At 36.8% G+C, this 24,372-nt stretch overlaps 1 protein-coding gene across 1 annotated transcript in view; it reads right to left on the bottom strand.

Annotated features, from left to right (window-relative positions):
- LOC131062624 (RNA cytidine acetyltransferase 1) overlaps positions 1-24,069 on the bottom strand; it is a 105,872-nt gene extending 81,803 nt beyond the window's left edge. The window contains exons 1-10 of the mRNA XM_057996333.2: positions 23,938-24,069; positions 23,619-23,786; positions 23,449-23,540; positions 22,430-22,601; positions 22,180-22,302; positions 9,268-9,441; positions 9,012-9,122; positions 8,712-8,845; positions 8,526-8,619; positions 8,175-8,273 (exon numbers count right to left, since the gene is read on the bottom strand). Coding sequence (XP_057852316.2) covers positions 8,175-8,273; positions 8,526-8,619; positions 8,712-8,845; positions 9,012-9,122; positions 9,268-9,441; positions 22,180-22,302; positions 22,430-22,601; positions 23,449-23,540; positions 23,619-23,723 — 1,104 coding nt within the window. The 5' untranslated portion in view covers positions 23,724-23,786; positions 23,938-24,069. The remainder of the gene's footprint in view (positions 1-8,174; positions 8,274-8,525; positions 8,620-8,711; positions 8,846-9,011; positions 9,123-9,267; positions 9,442-22,179; positions 22,303-22,429; positions 22,602-23,448; positions 23,541-23,618; positions 23,787-23,937) is intronic.
- Between the last annotated feature and the right edge of the window lie 303 nt (positions 24,070-24,372).

Below are 24,372 nucleotides of genomic sequence, written 5' to 3'. Positions count from 1 at the left end.
TTGTTACAACAAACTTAATTCTGACCAATGAAATAATTGCATTATTTGGACACATGTCTTCTTTGGAATATTCGACCAATGGATAGCCAGGGTAGCTACATCAAAGTTAGTGCCATCTTTGATGAGTCAGGTACATTGAATCTGGACATGCTGAAGTGGACCAACCGGACTGGAGGAGTGATGACTGGGATGCCACCTTGTCTTTCCTTCAAATGTTGGACTGGAAGAGGTCGTCCTTGATGAGGCTGGGCTGGAGAAGGTTGTCCTTGTCCTAGCCTAGTCTTCTTTCATCTGCCAAAACAAACCAAAAGATGATTAAGGACACATGATAAATTCATTTCAACATAGCATTTTCAACTTAAATCATCAACAAAAAGATATTAACATGAAACTTGCCCAAGATTTTCTCCAGGAACAGACCCTATAAGAATTTCGCCCTGGACCCTTTGGAAGGGTCAGGAGTGAAATTCCAACTTAGGTCAAAATTCACATTTTTGAAGGTCAAACATCTTTCCAAGGCATTCCAAATAGCTTTTCTCACCCTAGTCCAGGCCTGACTTAGCACAAAATTTGGAGAAAAGGATGGTTTTAGTGTTTTTCGCTCCGGACCCTTTGGAAGGGTCAGGAGCGATTTTCAAGTTTTGAGCATGTTCCTCCATCCTTTCAACTTCAATTCACCTCCAAGACTAAGGACACATTGCCTCACTCCTGTCTAGGCTATAGAAATCAAAATTTTAACTTGTCTTGCAAAGAAAGTAGGTGATCTTAGGATTTTCGCTCTAGACCCTTTGGAAGGGTTAGGAGCGAAATCCTTGGTTTTGGCTAATTTCCATCATTTTTCAACATCAATTAACTTCAAAAGGCAAGAACATGTCTCCTCGCACCCATCCAAGCCATGAAAACCTAACGTTTGACTAGACTTGCAAGGAAAATAGGTGATTTTAAGATTTTCGCTCTGGACCCTTTGGAAGGGTCAAGAGCGAATTTCTTCCCCTAGCCTAAAATCATCATTTTTGGAGACAAAAATCCATTCAAGGGCAATCTCAAGGACCTCTACCATCTTTGTCTAGGCCTAGCTTGGCATAAATATGAGAGGAATAGATGGATTTTAGAATTTCACTCTGGACCCTTTGGAAGGGTCAGGAGCGAAATTCTTGTTTTAGGTTTATTCTTCCATCTTTCAACCTCAACCAACTTCAAAAGGGCAAGAACATCAATTCTCACACTCATGCAAGCTATAAAAACCCAAGTTTGACTTGATTTTGCTAGGAAAATACGGGATCTTAGGAATTTCGCTCTGGACCCTTTGGAAGGGTCAGGAGCGAATTTCCTATTTTGAGCTTGTCTTGGCTACTCCATTACCTCAATCCAATATTCAAAGGCAAGAACACATCAAAGTCCATCTAACTATGCCATAAAACTCAAGAATTTGACCATCTCCAAGAAGAAAAAAATGAGTTTCCAAGAATTTTGCTCTGGACCCTTTGGAAGGGTCAGGAGCGAAAATCTTGTTTTGAGCTTATTCCTCCATTATTTCAACTTGAATCCACCTCACAAGGCAAGAAAACACTTCTCTCCTCTCAACCAACCCAAGTTTGACTTGATTTTGCAAGGGAAAATAGGTGATTGAAGAATTTTCGCCCTAGACCCTTTGGAAGGGTTAGGAGCGAAATTCACCTTCTTGGCTAGAATCCTTCATTTTTTCAAGGCTTTCAAACATTTCCAAAGTCCAAACATGTCCACACTTCCCTTCAAGATGCCTTGCAACTCAAAATTTGGTCAAACTAGGGAGGAAATGAGGTCTAGGAGGATTTTCACTCTGGACCCTTTGGAAGGGTCAGGAGCGAAAATCTCATTCTAGGCTAGATTACTCACTTTTCAAACTTCAAACCACTTCAAGAAGCAAACTTAGATCATTTTCCACCTGAGGAAGAAGGTTTCAAGGTCAAACAAGGTAGCAAATGAAGTTTATGATGAATTTTGCTCTGGACCCTTTGGAAGGGTCAGGAGCGAAATTCTCCTTTAGGCCAAAATCTTGTTCTTCAAAATCAACCAAACTCCCTCTCAAGGCAAAAACATACCCATTCATCTCCCCTCAAGCCAACGCCTAGCCAAAATAAAGAAGAAAACAAGGGTTATAAGGATTTTCGCTCTGGACCCTTTGGAAGGGTCAGGAGCGAAATTCCTCTCCCAGGCTAGAATCCATCATCCCAAGGTCTAAAATCTCCTCTCCAAGGCAAAGTTGCATCAAACCTTCTCAATTATGCCTCAAAAGTCTACAAACGTCAAGCTAAGGAGAAAAATAAAGGAAATAAGAATTTCGCTCTGGACCCTTTGGAAGAGTCAAGAGCGAAATTCACCTTAGGCCATGATCCTGACTTCATTTTTTTGCATTTCTTCATTCAAACAAGTGCTTTTGCCTTCATTCAAGCCTGGGAATGCGTTAGTTGTAGGTTTTAGTCAAAGTAGAATGTCTTATGGAGAATTTCGCTCTGGACCCTTTGGAAGAGTCAGGAGCGAAATTCGCTTTGGACCCTTTGGAACGGTCGAGAGCGAAATTTGACATTTTGGTCTCTCCGTCAGGATCATTTTATGGAATATAACATTTAAGTATAAGAAAGAAGAAAGACACTTATACTTTAAGTTATATTCCATATATACTTTTAGGATGTTTGAGAGTGGTTTCGGACCTCCCGGAGTTATATTGCAAAATCTAGTTTTTGGAGGATTCTTCAGTTTTCCAGACTTAGTCAAATTTCAGGATCAGGACATTCCAGATAGCCAAATTTCAGGATCAGGGCATTCCAGACTTAGCCAAATTTCAGGGCATTTGAAGATCAGGATGACATTCCAAACTTCATCACTCACCAACTCGACCTAACTCGGACCTTCAAGAATGATACCCACTCACAAAGCAAGACACAATTAGCAACGAGAGCAAAACCAGGCCCTAAGGAAGACTCTCAAAGAAACCCTAATTCTGGGGCCCTGTGGACTCACCCTGGCTCAAGCAAAACCTATAATCCAACGATCCCCTCGACAGCACTCATCCTGCAAAGGCTAACAGACAAAACCCTAAAAGACCTAGAAAACAAACCCTAGAAAGCAAAAAGCAGGGGTCCCCAGTTGCAATGGGGCGATGTGTGAATACGTCACAACACCACCCAAGACATTATCCTCCATGCCACAAAATTGGAGTTATATAGATATATATTACAATATCCATCACCGTTTAAACAAAATGGTGACATAGACAAGCCCTATCTTTTAACAGCATAGAACTATTAAAACATTACAAAAAACAGAGGAAGGTGCCAAAAACCATATCCACATAGTCCGCCAAGCTAGCCATCATCTTTTAGCCTTTTGATTGCTAAGGCTCTAGCCACCACAAGGCATTCTGGACTGCAGGCATCATGAGCCGCAGTGCTCACCATCTCCAAGGGATCGTGCATGTCATTCTCAACCCATTCCTCTTCCTGTATAGGCGTCCCAAAATCCAGGTCCACGTTTGACTCTGCCTCATTCTCCTCCAGCAATTCCTCCATCTACATGTACTCCTTCACTCAGCCTTCCTTCGTGACCATCCTCATCCCAGTTAGCCTCTACAGGAAGACAGTGCTCCTAACAAATACCTCCCCACGCCCAACCAAAACATTCGGCTCCAAAGAGCTGATAAGGGGAAATATCTTCACCTCCCTGCCCCTGTCTTTCTACATGTAGTAATTTTGTGGCATCAGAATATGCAGGTTTCCATCTACATTGTCCAACACCTCATCCATCTTGCCTAGGAAGGCATGCTTGAAAACTTTCTGGCACAAAACCTTAGCTCTGCCTGTCGTCTACCCCGTCCTTAATACCATGGCCAAAAACATAGCAATCACATCTGTGTTCACTTCCATGCCAAGAAATTATTGCATCACTCCTAAATCAATCAATTCAAACTCTGAAATCATTGCCTCTTTAAATTCTTTCTTCATCTTATTTGAGCTTATTGTATGGATAAGATCAACATATAGACAAACATTTAATGTTTCATTGTCTTCATTTGGAAATATAATGTGGGCTCATTCTTGCTTCTCGTATATCCATTTGCTAAGAACCATGTGCCACTTCTTCTACATATAAGTGTATCCTTCTTCGCTTTATTCTTCAAATCCTTGTGACTGATCTACATATACTTCCCCTTCATTGTATCCATTCAAAAATGCACTTTTGACATATAACTAGTGTAGTTTCCCTATTTTTTGTGTTGTCAATGATAATATCAATCAAATAGTATCACATGTTGCAACAGATGCATAGGTCTCTTCATAGTCTATACCGTACCTTTGTGCATAGCCTTTTGCAACCAATCCAACTTTGCATCTTTCAATTGTTCCATCACTTTTGTCCTTTACCATCTAAGCCCATTTAGTTCCTATCATTTCTTTATCTTTAATAGGCTTACTAGCTACCAAGTTTTGTTTCTTTCAATAACATCAAATCGCTTCTTCCATTATTGTAATCCATTTTCTTTTCCACTGCTTCTTAAAACTTAGTAGGTTCTACCTCAATATTTAAGTATAATGCATAATTATACCTGTTCATCATATTCATTTGTTTCTCTAGCATGTCTTCTTGTTAACCTTCTTGCAAAATTCTAATCTAAACATCAATGGACAATAGCTCCATGGCCCTGAGGAACTAAAAAAGCTCCCTTTCTTCAAGTACATATTAACTATAATTTTAATCAAACGTATAACTCAACTGCGTGAAATCCACTTTTGGAGCAAGCCTAGTTGTTCCCAATGGATTTGAACCCAAGTCTTTATTGTGGTAACACTTCAACTTTACAACTCAGTCATGCCTGCTAGACAGGTTTTTTCAACCTTCTATTATTTTAGGATTTATATTTTTGCTTCGTTGATTATCATATATAGACTACCAATTAATTGTTACTTTTGGTGACTTCAATTTAACATTAATGTACTTAAACAAATTAGTTTTAAACATTAGCAGTTTACAATTTTAAAGTTGCATAGAAATTGTGCGCATTCACACACACAACGCGCATGCACGCATGCACATCTCAAATCACCCATTTCTCATTTTTGTGGTAGTACCCATCCCCATCTACCATAACATTATGGTTATGAATTTTCTCATTGGTTTAGTGACTAATTGAAGGAACTCCAAGTATACTTATTCATTTAGGTTGTCACAACATTTTATTGATTTTTTCCCTTTTAAAAAGTATCGATTCTCCTTTCAGCATACAGGGACATGTATTTTTTTCCCACTAACTTGTGGTTTGGTTCCATTCTATTAGAATAATATCTTTCTCTTTGTGTTATTAATGGTCATTTAAGTTGTTTCTAATTTCGCCTCTAGTTAACGATTGTTTCTTTTAGAAACATCGTCTTTGTAACTGATTCATAGTGGGTTTTTCGAGATCTCAACTGGGTCATCGTCAGAATTTTCTAGGTGCCTCGATTTTCGAGCCAGCAGATCCAAATTCCGATAGCAAATTCGTTTTGGGTTTTTCGCAAGGATTTCTGGGTTGTCTTTGGATTTTTTTGGGTCAGACGGAATTTTTTTCTTGAAATTCATGCCCGTCGTACTTCATTTTTTGAAGTCTGTACCTGCATATGCCTCTGTTTCTGCATTGGGATTCAAATTTTTTGAATTCCGTGCTAGCGCCGCTTCTCGATTTTTCGTTTTCCATGCATTGGGAAGCATGCAAGATGGCGTCATTAACCAACTTGATGTTGGAAGGCAGTCAGGTTTTGTGCATTTAGCATCTTCTCAATACCTCGTTTTTCATGCCTCGAAAAGCGTGAAGATGGCTTATGGGCATCGATGTTTGTTTCGGTTTTTAATATTTTTTTACCTAAAAAAAATTTTGATGGGTTTTAATATTTTTTCCCCATGAAAAAATCTGTGGGTTTTAATAATTTTGTCCAAAAAAATTATCTTTGGGTTTTTAAATATTTTGTCCCTGTAAAAAATAAAATCATAGGAGGGTTTATGTTTTTTTTCCTCAAAAATTGTACTTTGCTGCAGTTTGTTTTTCGTCGCACCTGGAGTAGTTGTGCGAACATCTGCACTAGTCTCTTATTTGCAGTCTATTTTCGGGCATCTTGCTCATCTGCAATAGTTTGGAGGGTTTGCTGATTTTTTCCTCAAAATCGTGACAGCTATTCTTGGTGTGTCTCTGGTTACAGGGAGGGACAGTTCTCCAACATCAGGTTGGATGGTTGGTGTTGTTTTGGGTATCTCCAAAAGTTCTGCAGTTTCTGGGAGGGTTGGTGGCAGACTCATCTCAAGTGGCAGAGTTAGTGGCAGGCTCTTGTCTTCTGTTGCAGCGTGTTCTAAGAAAAAGGGGGCAACCTTCTCTGTTGTTTCTCTTGGTAGTTAGAACAATGACCATTAATGGAGGGTATTAGAATAATATCTTTCTCTTTGTGTTATTAATGGTCATTTAAGTTGTTTCTAATTTCGCCTCTAGTTAACGATTGTTTCTTTTAGAAACATCGTCTTTGTAACTCTATTTAAAGGAGCTTTGTCTCCTTGATTAATTGAACAACATCGATTCTTTGAAATCCATATGCTTTTGCATCTGTATTACATTCTACATTATGCTCAGTTTCAACATGCTTAAGCCCCCATATAGCTTCCAGATTAAACGTAATTCTAAGCTAATGCCTGGTTTCTATATTTCAGGATTTTCATTTTAATCTAAAATCTTATTATTGATCGCAGCAACATTCCAATAGACCCGGCATTATTTAATTTTAGCCTAACCTGCCAAAAATAGAAATATGAAGCAAATCATTAAAAAAATAAAGATGACTGAGGAGGCTTCTAAAACTGAATTGCTAAACCTGTGTGCTTGTAAATAGACATGTCTTCATATCATATATTCATCGACCCTAAAGCTGAAATGACCCTGGAACAGCACAAAGTGGCTAGCCAAAACACAAAGGTTTCCTAGCTTCCCCAGAATGCATATCTACCATGGGACATAAAATATAAGGCCTAGAATACCCCATCTAGATAGAAATGCATTTCTGACCATTACAAAGAGAAACAAGACTTTACGTTGCATTTCTAGCAACACAGAGAAACAATATCATCATTATGAGTTCATTTTATATTTTATCCACCAGGTATATTAAACCTTGTAAACAGTAGCCCTGCTAAATGACAACTAAAAAGGCTAATAATCATCGAAGCAAATTTTGTAAGAAAAAAAGAAACAAGATCCTCAAAAAGACAAAAAATATACACAAGAAAAGAAAATCGGAAAAAATTTAAATGGGGAAAAACAACAGATATTTTGGCTCAAGTGAATTTCAAATAAATAAAGGCCTCCTATCATGTATGATAATAACTATTATTTATTTTACCATATATTTATTTTCTTTATGTAAATGCAATTTTGATACTCACCATTAATTTAGGGAAGCTCAAAGAAATGCATGTTTTATTTCAAAAATCAAGGAAAATAAAGAACTGCATTCTTCAGATTTTTGTCCATTTTATGCTACTATACTGGAACTATGACTTCTAAGACATCAAATTTGTAGTCCATTTTGATTGCTTTCGTTAAGATGTAATCTAGAAAGTTGAAACTTTGTTGTGTTCAACTTTCTACGAAACCATCTCTTAAAGAAGCATTCTGCATGCATTCAAAATATATATACCCTTATTTCTATACAACTATTTGCAGTGATTTCATAAATACTGGATGAACTGTAAACTATTCATTGTTTCAATTCTCAGATAATTAAATAGTTAAAAAAATCCATAATATTTACGGATGGGCTTTCCCAACTGAACATTTATAAAATCCTTGAATAAACAAAATATTTCAGGCCAACTGCTATACCACAAGCAAGTACAATTAAGATTTATATGCAATAACAAAGATATTTATAAGTTATAACAAATAAGATCATAAGAAACTGTCAAATCCAGTGAAAGAAAGTGGAACATGACAGGAAAGAAAGGCAAAGCAAAAAGGAAGACAATAGCAAGTACAGAAGCTGCAGGTTTTGTGTTTAAACACAATCCTTGGATATGGGCCTATAGACAATAACACCATTAATGAAACAATACATATCATCATAAAGAGCTATCATGCTATGCCACAATCATTTATACAGTCAAAGAAAACAGTGCATGTGTACCTGTATTGTTTGTCGATGCTGCTTGTAGACATTTACCCGAATAATAGCCTTATTAAATGCTGGATTTGTGCTCTGTACCAAGTCATAGTGTATATGCTCCTTACAAGAGAAAATGTAGCTTTTTTTCAGTATGGACATAAAGAAACAGAATTTTATATAGCAATTTTGAAACCGAAAAAAGAAAAAGAAATATTTCTTAGGTGGAAATTCATAACTAATCCAAAGGAACTACAGTTGCAACAAAACATATGCTATATGTTTATATTTCTGAACTATTGTGTTATAAGAAAATAGGTAAAGTTAAATAAGAAATTTTCCTTATACAATTTCATCTAGCACAAGATACCAAACCTTATATTCTAATGCATCAAAACCCTTGAAAACAAACTGGAATAATGTCTTCAAGTTTTCAGGACTTGGTGCTGTAACAAAAATATTTGAGTACCTGCAAAAATGACATCTTATCCATTTATCAACTGATCTTGTACTCATAAAATGATGAATTTGCCATTAAAACTTCAGTGACATAAGATTTACCCTGCAGCAATAGCCCCAGAAATAGCAAGGCCTAAAGCAGCAGACTTTCCCCGTCCACGTGAAGCAGTTAAGGCAACAGTGCTTCTCAATGTCTTCTCAAGTATTGAATCAAGAAACGTAATCACAGATTTGGCCTTAATATTGCAAAATATAAACAATGTCAGTCATCAACCACAATAAGAACTATCATATTAAATTCTCCTCGCCAATTTTTGAGGAGTACAGAGATATAATCAGAGACAAATAAAAAAGAGTAGAGAAAAAGAAAATCAGGTGTATTTTCAAGAAGTTATTTCTTACCTGATCCAATGTGAGGCATTTGCCAATCAACGGCCCCACTGGCAGATCATCACGAAGTTGCTCTTTTAAACCTTTTAGGTCTTTCTCAGCCTCTGATAAGCCATCATCACCCTTCAGAGAAACATAGAAAAAAAAGAAAAACTAAGTAGATCTTATATTCAACACCGGGCAACCATATAAAATCAAATCCACCATCTTTCTAAAAATATTAAGGATGGAAAAGAGGGATGGCACCACCAAAATAATTATAACTAACCTCTGGCACTGATACTGATGCAATGGAACGCATGTGTGATGATACAGGCAAAATATTAAGTTCATCATCCATAATTATGCATGCTTTGCAAGTTGCCAAAGACAAAATGAAGCGTTCATTAAATCGTGCTACTGTGTCGCCATGAGATTCTGTCCGGAATCTTGCATGGACATCCTAAAATCATAAATAAAACATTAATAATACGAAAACTACCATAATAAAAGGTATGAGGATCAACATTTTGCATTACATATACACAGAGAAGAAGCATAAACAGGCAAAATCAAAGGCAGGTGATATTTTACACCACATCAGATGTAGAAATCATATGCAAATAAGTACATTTCATGCATTTCTAACATCTAAAAAAATAGAGTTCACTTTTATAGACCCTAGAAGTAATATTGGGATTAATATTGAAAGTCAATTTGAAACCATCGACTTTTTCCCACCCACGTGCATGGTCTCCCACTAATACACCTCAAACCCCTTGTGTTGATTGATATCAACATTTTCCTATCTTGTCATTCAAAAACATTGTCTTTATATCCATTTGATAAAATAATCAATCAAAATAAGATGCAATAGACATAAGTACCTTGATAGAAGTGTATCTCATGATTGGAAAAAAGGTCTTGTTATAGTCCGTTCCCTCTTTGTAAGAAAACCCTAATCCAACAAATCCAGTGGAGGGTTTTCCCAGGATAAATAGTTGTTTATCTTGTTTTCATAAGTTTTCCTGGTTGCATTTATTTGAGTTTTTAGCTTTCTGGTTCTGTTTTTTACAGTTAGCGCATTGTAGAGTCCAAACAACATCCAATTATATGCATTCACCCTCTCTTCTTCCACAAATTAGTCTTCTTTTTGTCCTCTTCAACTATATTAATCTACCTATAGCCTAAAAGACATCCATGAAGATCTCAATCCAGACCACTTCTTCCAATACAGAGTTTATAGATGGAATGGGGAATGGATCCTCGATGGTAACAACTTTCAAACTTCTTAAATCAACACACATTCTTATATGCCCATATTCTCTCTTCAAAGTTCAAACTTATGACCATCTAAGACACACCCATTAACTTGTCTATACTTTAAAAGTTATACCTATTAACAACATTTTTTCAATTTATTCCTAGATTTTTGCAATGTAATTTCAATTCATCCAATATGCTTTCCTTCCATCGGGCCTTGCTTCAAGTATTAGAGGAATTGTGTGGACACATATCTCTAAAGGTATTCCTTTCTAATCATTATATGTCCAAACAAATAGATATTTATTATCCATGAAAATCCTAAAGGAAGCCACTTTCAACACCAGATCCCCGTCATCTCCAACCATAATCGTTTTCTTTTCACCTCCTAATCCCAAATTTAAATTTACCAATGGGTAATCTTTATACTTCATGTCCTCCTTACTTTCAATTGATGTGCCAATTGCGCAACTAATTCAGCATCGCCAACTTTGTATTCAATGAAACATGGAGGATAAGTTGAATTATCAAAGCCTTTGAAATAGTCTTGTTCTTTTCCTTTCCCTTCATTGACTTCCATGATTTCCACGAAGTTTCAATCAATTTGAAAGACTTCATAATCTACCATTGGCCAATGGAAGAGACCCCAATGAGAGCTTGTTTTGTCTTCTAAACAAGATTTTAACTCCAAAACCCCTTCATTGTTTGGCTCTATCGTATTTCAATCTCTAAACCCCCATCATTCTTCATCAAAGCCTAAATACGAGGATCCCTCAATGAGGCTACTTCCTCATTCACCAACTAGTTCTTCAAATCTATAATGTATTTCTAGACTTTATTCTCAATGCGCAATAGGCTCTTGTTCTAGTTGTGATCGCCCTTGCTTGTTTTAACCAATCGCCACCCACTAATGCATTATAGGGTCATTTGGAAGGTTGTTAGCCAAATAATGGGTTTTCTAAGGTTCCTACAAGTTTCCTTTAGAAACACATTCACACTAGATCTACCATTGATGATGGTATCAATGACTATACAACTATTGACTATCAACCTAGTTATTTGTCAATAACGTGGTGTCAATCACTTGCTTTGCCACTAGAGGAGGCTCCATAATTGATTCCTTTTATTTCATCTAGTTTCCCTCGCCACACATTGCACCATTTGCTATGAGGGGTGTATGTGTTATTCTATATTGCAATTAGAATGAGCATTTATATTTATAAATTCCTTCAATTTTGAATTGATATGCAATAAATATATTACCTTCACATGTACTATAGTTTGCAATATTGCCTTGTGATAGTCTTGTCCAAATTGAATTGCTCGCCATTGCTTCTACATGTAATTGTTGCCTTTCTTCATTCATTTACTTCCCAACCATCTCTCCTACTTCAACCAACCTTTGCTTCCCTATTGATGGATCCACATAGTCCACCATCCTTATTGTGATATTGTTATCACTATTAATTCATCCTCACCGGCTAGGACAATCATATTGATGTCGGCTTGCTTCAAACAATTAGCATCTTTGTGATTGCTTGATCTACACAATTGGTAGAGAAGTCTAGGAGCATTTTACTGGTCAGGCAATCTCTTCCAAAATGACCCCACTTATTGAAGTTCTATCAATATATTATTGGTTGGCCTTGGCCATTATATCTATTCCTCTTCTAAATCCACCTATATTCCAACATCCATTGTCTCTTTCATTTTGTTATCCATAAAGTGATGCAAAGCTTGATGCAATGGGAAAAGCATCTTTATTCTTTTGTTGCTTCCTTTGAGCAATGTTTGGCGTTGATGGCTTACTCTGAGCAAAGAGTACTTGGGCACTTGTTGTTCAACTTGTAGGGGCAAACCTTAATTGAATGACCCACAACTTGGCATATTTTGCAACATCCTTTGGGATAGTTACTTTTGGTATGACCTATTTAACAATCAATAAAATAATATTCTTTACCTTCTTTTGTTTCTTCCTATATCTCTTTGATCATTCTCAACATGTCTCTACAAAGAACCTACACTGGTCCTAATTCATTATCACTTCAATCAAAATTATTTTTGCTTTTCCTCGAATGGAAGGATGTCTTGTTTTTGCTTTCTATGAAAATGATTTAGTTGTACACATCCTCCTACGATGAGAGGTTATATTTTAATCTTCTTTCGTAGTGAAGGTATCAACCCTTTAGTGAACCATCACTTCTTTAGACCATTGTCATGTTCCCTTTTCAAGCTAAGGGAATTATTTAATAATTTAACTTAAGTTGCCCGAAATGTAACTTTATTAAAACGACAATGCATACTTTATTATTAAATTATAAAATAAAACTGATATTATAAAGTGTTTTTAAGAAGAGGACTTAAGATGGTGATAAAAGTGTTTATTGATCAAAGGATAAATAAATAAAATCATAATGATTTTTTGAGGAGGGCTGAAAACAGCAAATAGGAGATTATAAAAGGAGTTGTGCTTGAGGAAAATCATCCATTGTATTGTTCCCAAAACCCCTTTCTCAAAGATCAAGCACCTAGTGTTCATCTTTTGGCTAAAGGACAAAAACCCTCACATGTTCTGGATTGAATTTGGGGACGAAAACACTCATATCCATTAGAGATGATTCCATCCACAGATTGCATAAGTGCAGAAAGATTATATAGGAGCACATTGAAGATTTCAGAAATTGCACCAAAGTTATTGAATAGTTTCTATATTCCACTTTGGTATTTTACAGTTACCTGGTGAATTTGAAAATTTTATATTTGACTCCAGCTTTGTGGAGATTTCAAAATATAATATACATCACTGGCAAATATTTATTATATTTCAGCCATACTATTTTATTATTATTACTGGCTTAGCTATACTTCGTATTATTCCCAGACATGCCATTTTATATGGTTGATATCCTATGTTTGCAACTGGCCATACCATTCCATATTAACCATTTCATTTGAAAAGGGAGTGTTGCACCTTTTGAAGTTCATATCTTTGTTGCTGATTATACTTTTGTTGAAGGGAGTTGTACGATTTTAGAGGATATTGGTATATATTCTATGCTGAAGTTTGATACTCTAAAAGCTTCTATACCACATACTAATTCATTAATATTTCTGACATACCATATTTTAATTAGTAAGAAGCTACAGTACTTATTTTGTAGCGCCTCATATTATTGTAAGGGGTGAAGATTCATAATGGTGAAGATACAGTTTTCTAAGGCTGTCGTACACTTGTTGGGGAACAAGGTGTGACACAAATCTAACAAATTATAGAATCTAGTCTGCTGTTCCTTATTCCTATTCTCAGCCTTTGAGAATTCAATATTTTATATGGTGATTATTGGGGAACAAGGTTTGACACAAATCTAACAAATTATTTGATCTAATCTGCTATTCCTTCTTCATACTCTCAATATTTTATATGGTGATTATTGGAGTTAATATTAATAACTTTGGAATCTGGAATACCAAAACCTGGCAATGTTGAGCTCCGGACACTTCTGGAATGCCTCAGCTATTAATGGTGATGCGGATCCTAGCTTTCCCGATAATGGCAGAGGCTTGGGGGGGTTTAACAGCAAACATTGCATGGGGTGATGATCAGAAGCATGCAGCTCTAGGCCTACACCTATCTGGGGGTCAACACAATGCTGCAAAGAATGGAACCCTGTCGCATTCTTTTTCCCAGAAGGGCTCGGCTGCATCCTTGACCAAGGATCTTGGTGGAATTTCTGCATTTGGTGTGCCTTGGTCAAATCTGGGTCATGACTTAGATGGCAGGGAGCGTTTATGATCTGACAGCTCAAACCCTACAATGCCCTAAATCTACACAGCCTGCCTCATCTCTTCCAGCGCACTCCAAACCCTCATCTCCCAAGGCTGTCTTGGATACAAAAGCTACCAGTTCCCATTGCCCAAAACAGGGGATTGATGGAAGGGCGGGTTCAAAGGTTCTGCAGGGCCCCTCTTTCAGGGATGTTGTTGCAAATGGGGGTCAGCACACGGGCTGTGTCAGATGTGTGGGATGCTTGGCCAAGAAGGAGTGGGTCGTCATATGGTTCGCAGGTGCCCTTCAAGATCAGATCAAAAATCCCTCTCAGTAGGTCTGCATCCTCTCCTATTTTAGTCTTTTTGGAGCAGTTAAAGAAAGATCTCTTTGATGGTGAAAAGTTTAACATCTCCAACAGCTTGATTGGACAATTTAATCAACTCTAGCCAAACTTTCAGACCTACACAATTGGATCACAGATGCCTGGCAATCCACACTCAAAGGTAATGTGGAAGTTTACCCATGTGCTCAGGGATTTTTCATTGTTGTTTTTGACTGCAAACAAGATAGGGATGCTACCCTTCCGGAAAGATGGTGTTGGGGACAAATTTTACTTCTCCTCAAACCATGGTATCTTGAATTCAATCCTCTCCCTGAATCCTTTTTGACTAAGCCGGTTTAAGTTCATCTCCCAAATCTTCCATTCAATGTTGGTTTGAGGAAAGTTTTGAGGCTATTGGAGATTCCTTGGGTGTTTTTCTTGTTGTTGATACTGATACTTCAGATTTTTCACACACTACCATTGCCCACATTTTGGTGGATTTGGACATTTCCCAAGATCTCTCTGCTGAGATCACTTTCAAGATTGATGCTTGCAGTTGGGTACAACCTGTGGACTATGAAGGCTTACCCTTCTGCTGCAGAAGGTGCTTTGCGACACGACATATGGCCCACAATTGTTTCAAACCTCGAAACAAGGTTGAGCATTAATCATGCTGGAAGGAAGCTCTTCCACACCATTATTCAATGCACGCCCCTTCTCAAGATCTGGAGAAGGAAGCTGATTCCTCTTGGGATGTCATTCCTGAGTCTGAGACAGAGTTGCAGCCTGGGAGTAATTTCAAGGCAGGCCCACAGGCTGCCCCCTTCCCAACTAAGCAGACTGTAGCTTCTTCTGACCACAAGCACAACTTTTCGAGAGATGATCCTACTCGGAACTCAAAATTTTCTGCAGATTTGCAATTACCAAAGTTACAATTTCATCAGCTCCTGGGGTGAGACTCAGATTGACCAAGCTGGGTTAGAAGACACAAGGGAAAAGAATCGCCTAGCAGAAATGGACCCAAATTTGGTCTCTACTCATTCTGAGATGGAATGGACAGAGGTTAAGAGCAGAAAACCCTCTTCTTGCAAACACCACATGCTGCTACGATCGGCCACGAAAGGGAGTAGTTGTGGACAGCGTAGGGAAGTCTCAAATAAGGGTCTTTCTGAGAACTCTGTTTTATAACTTCTTCTGTTTTAGCATGTTCTGCTAGGATTTATGGACAAACTTCTCGTGTTGTCTTTCTAGGTGTACTCCCTATACAAAGGGCAAGCATTGGTGTACTGGTTCTTTTTTAGCAAGTTTTTGTGAGAATTTTCCGACAGATTTCTTATGTTGTCTTTCTGTTGCTCTCCTTGTGGAGAGGACATGCATTGATGTACTTGTTTTAATATTGATACAAAATACCACTGCTTAAGTATCAAAAAATAAAATATTAATAAATTTGGAAGTATTTGTTGCTGCGATACATAAGGTGAGACCACTTTAAAATATTATGGACTTGAAGATTGGCCACCACACTAAGCAAAGGGGAGACTCATTCAGTAAGCTAGGTTAATATTCTCAGCCAGTCCACATTCTTCTAAGACAGCCACACCAGTTTAGACAGCTGCAAATAATTGGTATGAGCTAAATTTCAAACTTTATCATTAAATTTCTGTGGTTATGATAATCATATCTCAAATATTTCAGCAGTTAATAATTAATATTTCAGATCATTGAAATACTATTTTACTTGTAGTTTTCTATGTGGTTTACCGCCAAAAATCATATAAGACTTAAACTTTCAAGTTAATTTTAGTATTGTTAGTCTAGACGGCTTTACCGCCAAGACTTTAGTTGTCAATTTCATTTCCAGCATCGCATTCATTTTAGATCTGGGCGGCTTGCTGCCACAAAGATTGTGTCCCAAATCACCATATGCTCTCACTTTGCCCATATCAGAATCTTAGTGATCAGCAAATGTGAGAGTTTCATAAAACAGCTGTAAATTTTTCAAAAAAAAACTGTTGGGAACATTACACCATCCATTAGTTCATTAATTCATTGAGCCTCCTATTATATGCACGTACATTTTCATGCTTACTCTATCGGGTATTATAAATTTCAGCTGCAATCTCATAATCATCCCTCAATAGTCTAAACTCTTATTCATTTGCCTTCTATAGTTTCTCCCATGTTGCTTTCTCAATATCAGGAATAACTTTATACCAATCTACACCACTCCTTGCAATATGGTTGGGAAACGTCTCACCAATGTCTCTAGTTTGTTTGCCCAATTGCAGTCCATATGATAATAAATGTTTTGCAGAGCCTTTCAAGGTCATTAGATCCATCTCCATTGAACCTTGGTAGCTTCTAGCTCTCAACATTTGGACTTGCTAGAGTGATCACCATCACTTGATGTGACTACAATGTCTGAAACCTTCCCCTCAAGAAGTTCTAGTTAGGACATTCCTTCACTCCTTGGGCACTTTGAAACATGTTCAAACCCTCTACTCTTAAAAGGACCTCAGTAATCCAAACACCACTTGTACCACCTTTAAGTTCTCTTCTTCCCACTCTAGGGGTTTGTCCTTGTGTTTTAGGCTCAATTCCCTCTTCAATGAGCAATTCTTCAATGCCTCAAAGTTCACTCTCATATACTCCCTTCCCTTCATCTATCAAGAACAAGTCCTCAAATCCATTTAACTGTGATAACTTCCCTTGTCTAGAGGAGGAAACTATAGAGGTTCAATTGTGTCTTCCTTCGACTGAAGTTGGTCTACAAGATCAACACACACTTCTTAAGAGGAAGAGTTGCCTAGCAACCTTGACCAACTCTTCCTTAGTACACTCTTGAGCATTTGTAGTCAATTGGATGCTTTTGTGTTTTCATTCTCAATTATAACTTTGGCTTACACATCAACTTCTATTTCAACCTTCACTATGGCTTCAAACTTTAGTTCCAATGCTGCAATTGCAACTATGGATTTTCTTCGACTACTTCACATATTCTTCTTCTTTGTTGTCTCTATTCCACCAATTTCAAAGATCGTCTAATCTCTTGATCAGCCCCCTAATGATGCTATGGTCTCTTCACGCCTTTGTTCAAGTTTAAGGGCATTAATTTTGTGAAGTGCAATGCCAATCAGCACTTCAATCTTCTTCTTTGTGATGGTTTCTCTCTCTGTACCTGTAATTTATTTGTTGCATGTGTGACTCATAGACTTGTTCAGCATAAAGTTTTGCAATATTATAAAATTTTGAGCAAGGAATCAAGGAAGATGGTCAAGCAATGTGTCCACATCTACGGTTACCATTTAGTTATTCAAATAGTTTTTTGCAATATTTGTTTCCTTTCAGCTTCTTCGTAAATGTGCTCTTGTACAAATACATCCCACATTAACTAAAGAGCCCTTCCAAGATTGCCTTTGTTGGTGCCCAGAATAAACGGGTTTACACTGCCACAGGGCAAAGATCAAGCTGATTCCTCCAAATACCTATGGAAAGCCACTTCCAACTATCAATATAGGTCAGGCTTGGACCAACTTCAACAAGGATGCAAGATCCTTCTACACTTCGAGCTCTGCAGGACCCGGGAGGGTAATCCCTTCAGTGAACTTCCTACTCTCTACAACAATACTCAGGAATCTACTGAAAACAAAGCAGATTATCTCATAAAAGGACTCAACAAAAAGGGAGAATGCTCAAGGATGGCAAATCCTTCAGTGATCCTCGACCTTAGGCTGGAGCATGAGATGGGTGGGACAACTTTCAAAAAATACATAAAAAACTCAACAAATGACATTCTGATATTTAAAAGATTGTTCTGAGAAATCATAAAGAACATAGACAAGAAATCGAAAACCTAATGACATTTGCTAGTAAATACCAATGCCTTGTTCATTTGGGTTACAAAGTCTTTGAAACGTTACTGAAAATCCGATAAAACTTGTCTAATATCTGGTTTAGCCTTGAACAATACTGCCTTACAATATCGTTTTGTCTAGCATCCCTTACCCGAACTACTTATCAAGTCCTGGTACATGTCTTATTTCTTTGTAATCTCATTCAAGCATTTTAATTAACCCCTTGGACTAAAGCATAGAATGGAAAATTACATACATCATAACAATGCAACAAACAAATGAAACCCTTGATCCCATTTGCTCAAAAGAAGATAAAATTGCACGCAAGAGAATAAAGATTAGAGAACATATTTGCATTAATATCACAAGCTATCTTCTATCAGATAACAAACGACAGTTTCAATTACAAAATCACCCATTTTAGAAGGAAACTTGCAGCTATTTTATTACTTTTGCTCTGCAAAATAACATTACAGTTCCTACTATTCTCATGACTCTCTAAAACTATACGGAACCTAACCCTGCAAAATGGACCTACTTTTACAGAGATCCTTCTCAGGAAAATCGGAACCCTAACTAATGGCCTTGAATTCCCTTTTATAGAAAACAAGGGAGCAACAAGCTTCAGGCCAAAAGACACTTGTCACCATAACCAAGCCCTAGAGGCTGTACACAATTCTGTTACAAAATATCCCTTATCCACATGTTGGTGCTTGTGATGAGGTGGAACCAAAATCTTCAACTGATTATCGGTAGAAACAAAATTACTTGAGCCATGCCGATATCACCCAAACACTTCCGGATGGACCCTGAGATGCTCAGTCTACTCCATAGCATTTTCCTTCCTAAAAAGGAAATCAGATCCCGGCATGAAACAAGACTTTCCCACTGAATTAGAGGAAAATCTCCAGCCTTTATGCCCCGGATCAGAGAAAATGGAAAGAGGAGCTTGGGGGTAAATATAATTTGTTGAGAAGGCGTTAAAGCTTCCATGTCATTGCAGAGACGACTGGCTGCCAATCCTCACTTGAACAAATCCTTCTTTCAGTTCCCTACGAGCTCCCTCTTGGAACACCCTACCAACAAAATGCAGAGTAAGAACAGAAGAGATGTCCTGGTGGCTTTTCCTAGTAAGAAAAGGCTTTCACGCCCCCCCTGACAATCCTTTGATCTTTCACAACCCCTCTAACAATGAGCAACCTCATACCAGAGAAAAAACATACATCCAGTGTCACAAAACATGCAACGACTCCATACATAATTATGTTCGAATACCATCTTCTCACTAATGAAAAACTGTTCTCAGAAAAATGAAGAAGCTTGTATCCGTTTCTACCCATTCTATCACCTGCCAAGTGAATTTATAATCAGAATTCCATTCAAAGTGGCGGTGCTAATCCATGTGAAGAATCATCATCCTGATATCTTTTGCTCATCTTGTCAACTATGGATTCCAACAATTATGCCTACAACTCAGGTCACTGTCATTTCTAGGCCATCACTCCATGGCCACCTGCATATGTTCACCTCACGTGAATGATTTTGTTCTGATCTTATCTTACTCAGTGTACAGTCTTCTACTTCAGGATTCCTGTCAACAAGCAATCTCTGAATTTATCAGAGAACTCGTGATCCATCATATCTAAACCTGAAGCTTATCCCAATCCTTTCACATCTCTGAGATATTGTCCTTTCCCTATCGAATCAGTCCTTTGCTCAATAGAAAAATTTGAAAATAAACCTCCTAGACTGAGTCCGCATCTAAATCTCCCAACTTGTTGTTAATCATCCTAAGTCGACAAGTTTGTATCTTGTTCATCCCATCTCTCTCGCGCAAGCTACGACCAATGTCTTCAAAGATCCCTCCTAATTTAACATTTGAAACTCAACCACAGATCTTACCTAGCTTGGCAAATCAAACGATCATTATTGTCGATGTCATATTTGACCTTCCATCTGTATCCGCGGACCGGCAAAGTCATGACTAATCAGTGCCATATCATATTTTGAGCATACTCTGTCAGCGGCCCCACCGTAAGTCTTCCTGGCCAACCCAGGTCACATGGCATCATCTCGTGATGCTGTTGCCTGTAACTTCCTTTCAACTTCCATCGCAGGGATACGGGGGCCGTCGGATCTGTTCACACTTTAATTGCTTTGCACAGTGCTCGTTAACTCTTTCAGAATTAAAAGTCGGGCACCTTTTACCTCAAGACATAACATCGCCATTCATCCTGAACATGTGCCAATTGATAGGACTGTTAGTAAACCGGCTTTTACCGCTTGAGAACCGGACTTGAGAAAATCACGGGCACAGGCACAAATATTAAAGGGAGACCGTCTATGGGAAGAAAAATTTATGCGCCTTACGGAAATCACTTCAAAAAACAGTCTAACGCAACTTATCACTTAAAGTATAAAAGGGCCCCGCCCATGGTAAACAACCCTCAGCTTTAAGTGGGAAAAAGTAATGACGAGACATATCATCGCTAGGGTTTTCTTCACAAAACATAAGAAATTGATAAACCCTAAACCCTAGACCTTGGACCTTGACAAAGGATGCAAATAAAACCAAAAAAATCAATATTTAAGCTCAAAATTGGCAATTCTCATTTAATCAATTTTCAGAGCTATCAGCCTTCTCTTTCTTTATTAGATTCCACTACTTCCTCAATAGGTCATCCCATTTATATCACCATCTTCAAGGATTTTACAAACCAATGCTAGCACTTATTTAAATTTAACCTGAACTCTTAAAGGTAATTATGCCAATGTTTTCTCCTTTACCTAATAAGGCAAATACTTGCATAAATAAACATAAAACATAATGCGTAGCAAATTGAGCAATAGATGTATAGCTTTATTCACATTAAATTCCTTACATAGAAGTAGACCAGGGATGATCAACCAAGCATTGGATAGGTCCCTATCTACAAGAGATCAAATTAAATAGGGAAGCCAATAATCGGCAGTTATGAGAAATACATTGGAACTGCTTACAACTAATCAAAGCAACTATACAAAGCCAACAAATACTAACAAAATAATTGGCTAATAATAAAACATAACAATTGCAGTTATTCTAGTTACAACCCTAAACCTATTTTTCATGATTTTCCTATGATGCACATTTTTCCAAAAACCCTAACTCTAACCCACTTTTTTTCTCATTAAATTGCAATTTTTTTGAAAAAAATCTTTCCCTTTTGGTTTGCCGATTTATTTCCAAGAACAACTTTTCCTGCTAGGGTTACCTTGCTGATTCCATTACAAGCTGTTAACTTTTGCCTATGTGTATACACTTCAATGATCTTATGATTATCTAATCTGTGAAGGAAAATTACTATTAGCTAATCTTTGGTCGCTGTATTTTGGATGAAACAACTCCCACTTTTTTATTTTTTTCAGTTGGTGCTTGGTAAGATTATGATGAAGAATGATCACATAGTACTCTTCAAAATCTGGTTTTCTCCTTTAAAAGTTTGGCCATGGCTTCACAAAATTCACAACCTTTTTAAAACCGTTAAATCATTTTATAATTTTTTTCAGACAAAAAAAAATAGCTTCAGCCTTTGAAAAGAGAAGATAGTGAACCTGGGAGAGAAATACGTTTAAAGTATTTGATTCTGCTTTGGTGTGCTTGAATCTCAAGTACCCACTATAGATTGATATATATGTTTTTGTAATGTGTTTCATTGCGATTTTTGAATTCAAATAAAGCTTTTCAATCTAGTCAACTCCTATTAATAGTTCTTCCAATGAGCAGCAAGTCAATAAAAGCGACATAAATGAATTAGTAATAATTCCCCACGCAAATGCTAATCTTATGAGCATCAATCAATACAATGCAAAAGGGGCTACCATGTGAAGTTTAAATTTGAACAAGAATTCAATGATCTGGACGGAAAAAATTAAATGCAGTAAGATAGGAGAAACATAAGATATTTAAAATTTGGCCAGACACCAGAATAAACAAGGAATTAATATACCAACCATAGTCATGGTGTAGAGACTACTCAGGGAGGAAAGAGAACTCAGAAGCAGCACTACCAAACCACCCCCTTCAACTGTCTCTATGGTCCGTGCCAGCAAGTTTGGAGTCAACGCTTCAAAATCCTAGGAAAAATGTTGAGAAAGAATCAGGATATAAAACTCTAATTTAAGATGTCTATTACAGAATGGCATCTTAATCTTTCTATTTTTATGTCTCCAACTGACAAATCAAATACAGTTAGCATATAACCTGAAGCACACACATGCCATATGTGTTTCCCAAAATCTTTTCAGTGTCTGTGTAAAGACAGTAGCGAATTTCTGTGCTTGTCATAAACAATAAGTAGGGATCCACTTTTTCCGGATCCACAAATCCTCTCTGCGCCAACTTCTTTACCTGCTTATCACGCTTTTTCCGATGACTGCATACAGCCCAATGTATACATATTATTCTCAAACGAAGAGAGTGGGCCTATTAAAGAATGAACATTTTTTGTCCTGGTTTAAAACTAAAAATTTTGGAAAAAAAAATAAAATCAGCTCAAGATGCAAATTATGCATCCAATTGAAATTGACAATGCAAATAGTTATTCATGAAAATTAAAAAGCTTAAAACACGAATACAACCACACAAAATTGTCTTTTACACTGAATGATGGGTTAAACATCTTGAGTCTGTGGGAAAGGCTGTTCACTGTTTGGTCTTTTTAAAGTAATATACTTTAAGAAAAAAATTGCCCTAGAATAACTAGCCACTTCAACGACGACTTGCAATGATAATCTCAAAGAATTTTCCATAACTATAATTTATCAAAGCAAAAAATGTCCTCAGCAAGAGTGTAACTGCATAGTGACAAGACTGTAAAAGTAACCCTAAACAATGTATGTTCACCATACAAATAAAACTATAACCCCTTAATCAAATAATTCATTAACATATAGCTTCTGAGAATAACCAAGAAGTGACATAATTGGTTAGCAATTGCAAAGTTTTAAAAATACTGGGCAAGACTAAAGCTTGGAATACTAATTGCACTCAGAATTAAAGAATTTTAACAAAAGAAGACTGGCTTCGGAGAAGCCGAAAAAATTACAACGAAATCATTAATGCATTTTTTGTTCCTGAAGTGATATTCTAACAACACCAAGCAATTAACATTAAATTCAAGTCACGTGCATGTAAATAGATACAAAAACGAGTGCAAATAATAATCTGACACTCTCAGAATTGTGCTGAGCAAAACAATATTGAGGAGAAGTAAGCTGCACCTGCTGAGGAAAAGCTCTTTCTTATAACACCATAGTACAGAAGGCCGCGCCTTGACAGTTGCCTTGGTTAACATATAGTGAAGATTGACAACCTGCAAGCATTGGGCCTATCATAAATACTTCAAATAAGGAGAAACTATTCACCTAAGATATTTAGTTTTAATTTTTACCTGATCACGACCCTTGTCGCCAATAATGACAAACATGGAGCGATGTCTGTCTTTAACTCCATTTTCTACTAGAGCGCGTATGCGCTCATCCACCTTCTTCCTCATGTTGATGCTAGACCGGCATATATTGTGCTAATGCACAGCTATAAATTCTGAAATACCTTTAACCTACGCCACAAGGGTCACCGAATTTAATCTATGAAGTTCGAAATCAGGTGAACTTAACAAAAAAAATTTTAAAAAATCGTTCTAGTTGGCCTAAGACTTGTAGGAAAAATGTTTATTGTGCGAATCTGTCCTGCGGAAGTTTGAGTCGAACCTGTCCTGCCGAAGTAGCCTGCGGAAGTTTGAGACGAATTTGTCCTGCCGAAGTAGCAGGCTGTTGAGCTCCAAAAACCTAAAGTAAGCCTCCCATCTCTACTTTATTTTGTTCCTGAAGTTTGTATTTTTATTTCATTATTATTATTATTATTAGTTTTGTTTCAATAAAATTTAAGACATTAAATTTTAAAATGTGACGCCTGTTTTGTTTTTTATAATTCAAATTTAATATTTTTATTTTTATTTTTATTAATATATTTGATAGATATAATTTACTTTATATAATATTTAAATTAATTTTTTTATTTTAATGTTTATATTTTAAAATTATAATAAATTTAAATTAAACATTTTTAATAACTTTTTAAGTGTATAATATTTAAAATTCATGATTAAACTTATTAAAAATATTAAATATTTAAAAAATTATTTA

This window comes from Cryptomeria japonica, chromosome 5 (genome assembly GCF_030272615.1).
Source record: "Cryptomeria japonica chromosome 5, Sugi_1.0, whole genome shotgun sequence".
Taxonomy (NCBI): Eukaryota; Viridiplantae; Streptophyta; class Pinopsida; order Cupressales; family Cupressaceae; genus Cryptomeria; species Cryptomeria japonica.
This window is presented reverse-complemented; position numbering and strand designations above follow the sequence as displayed.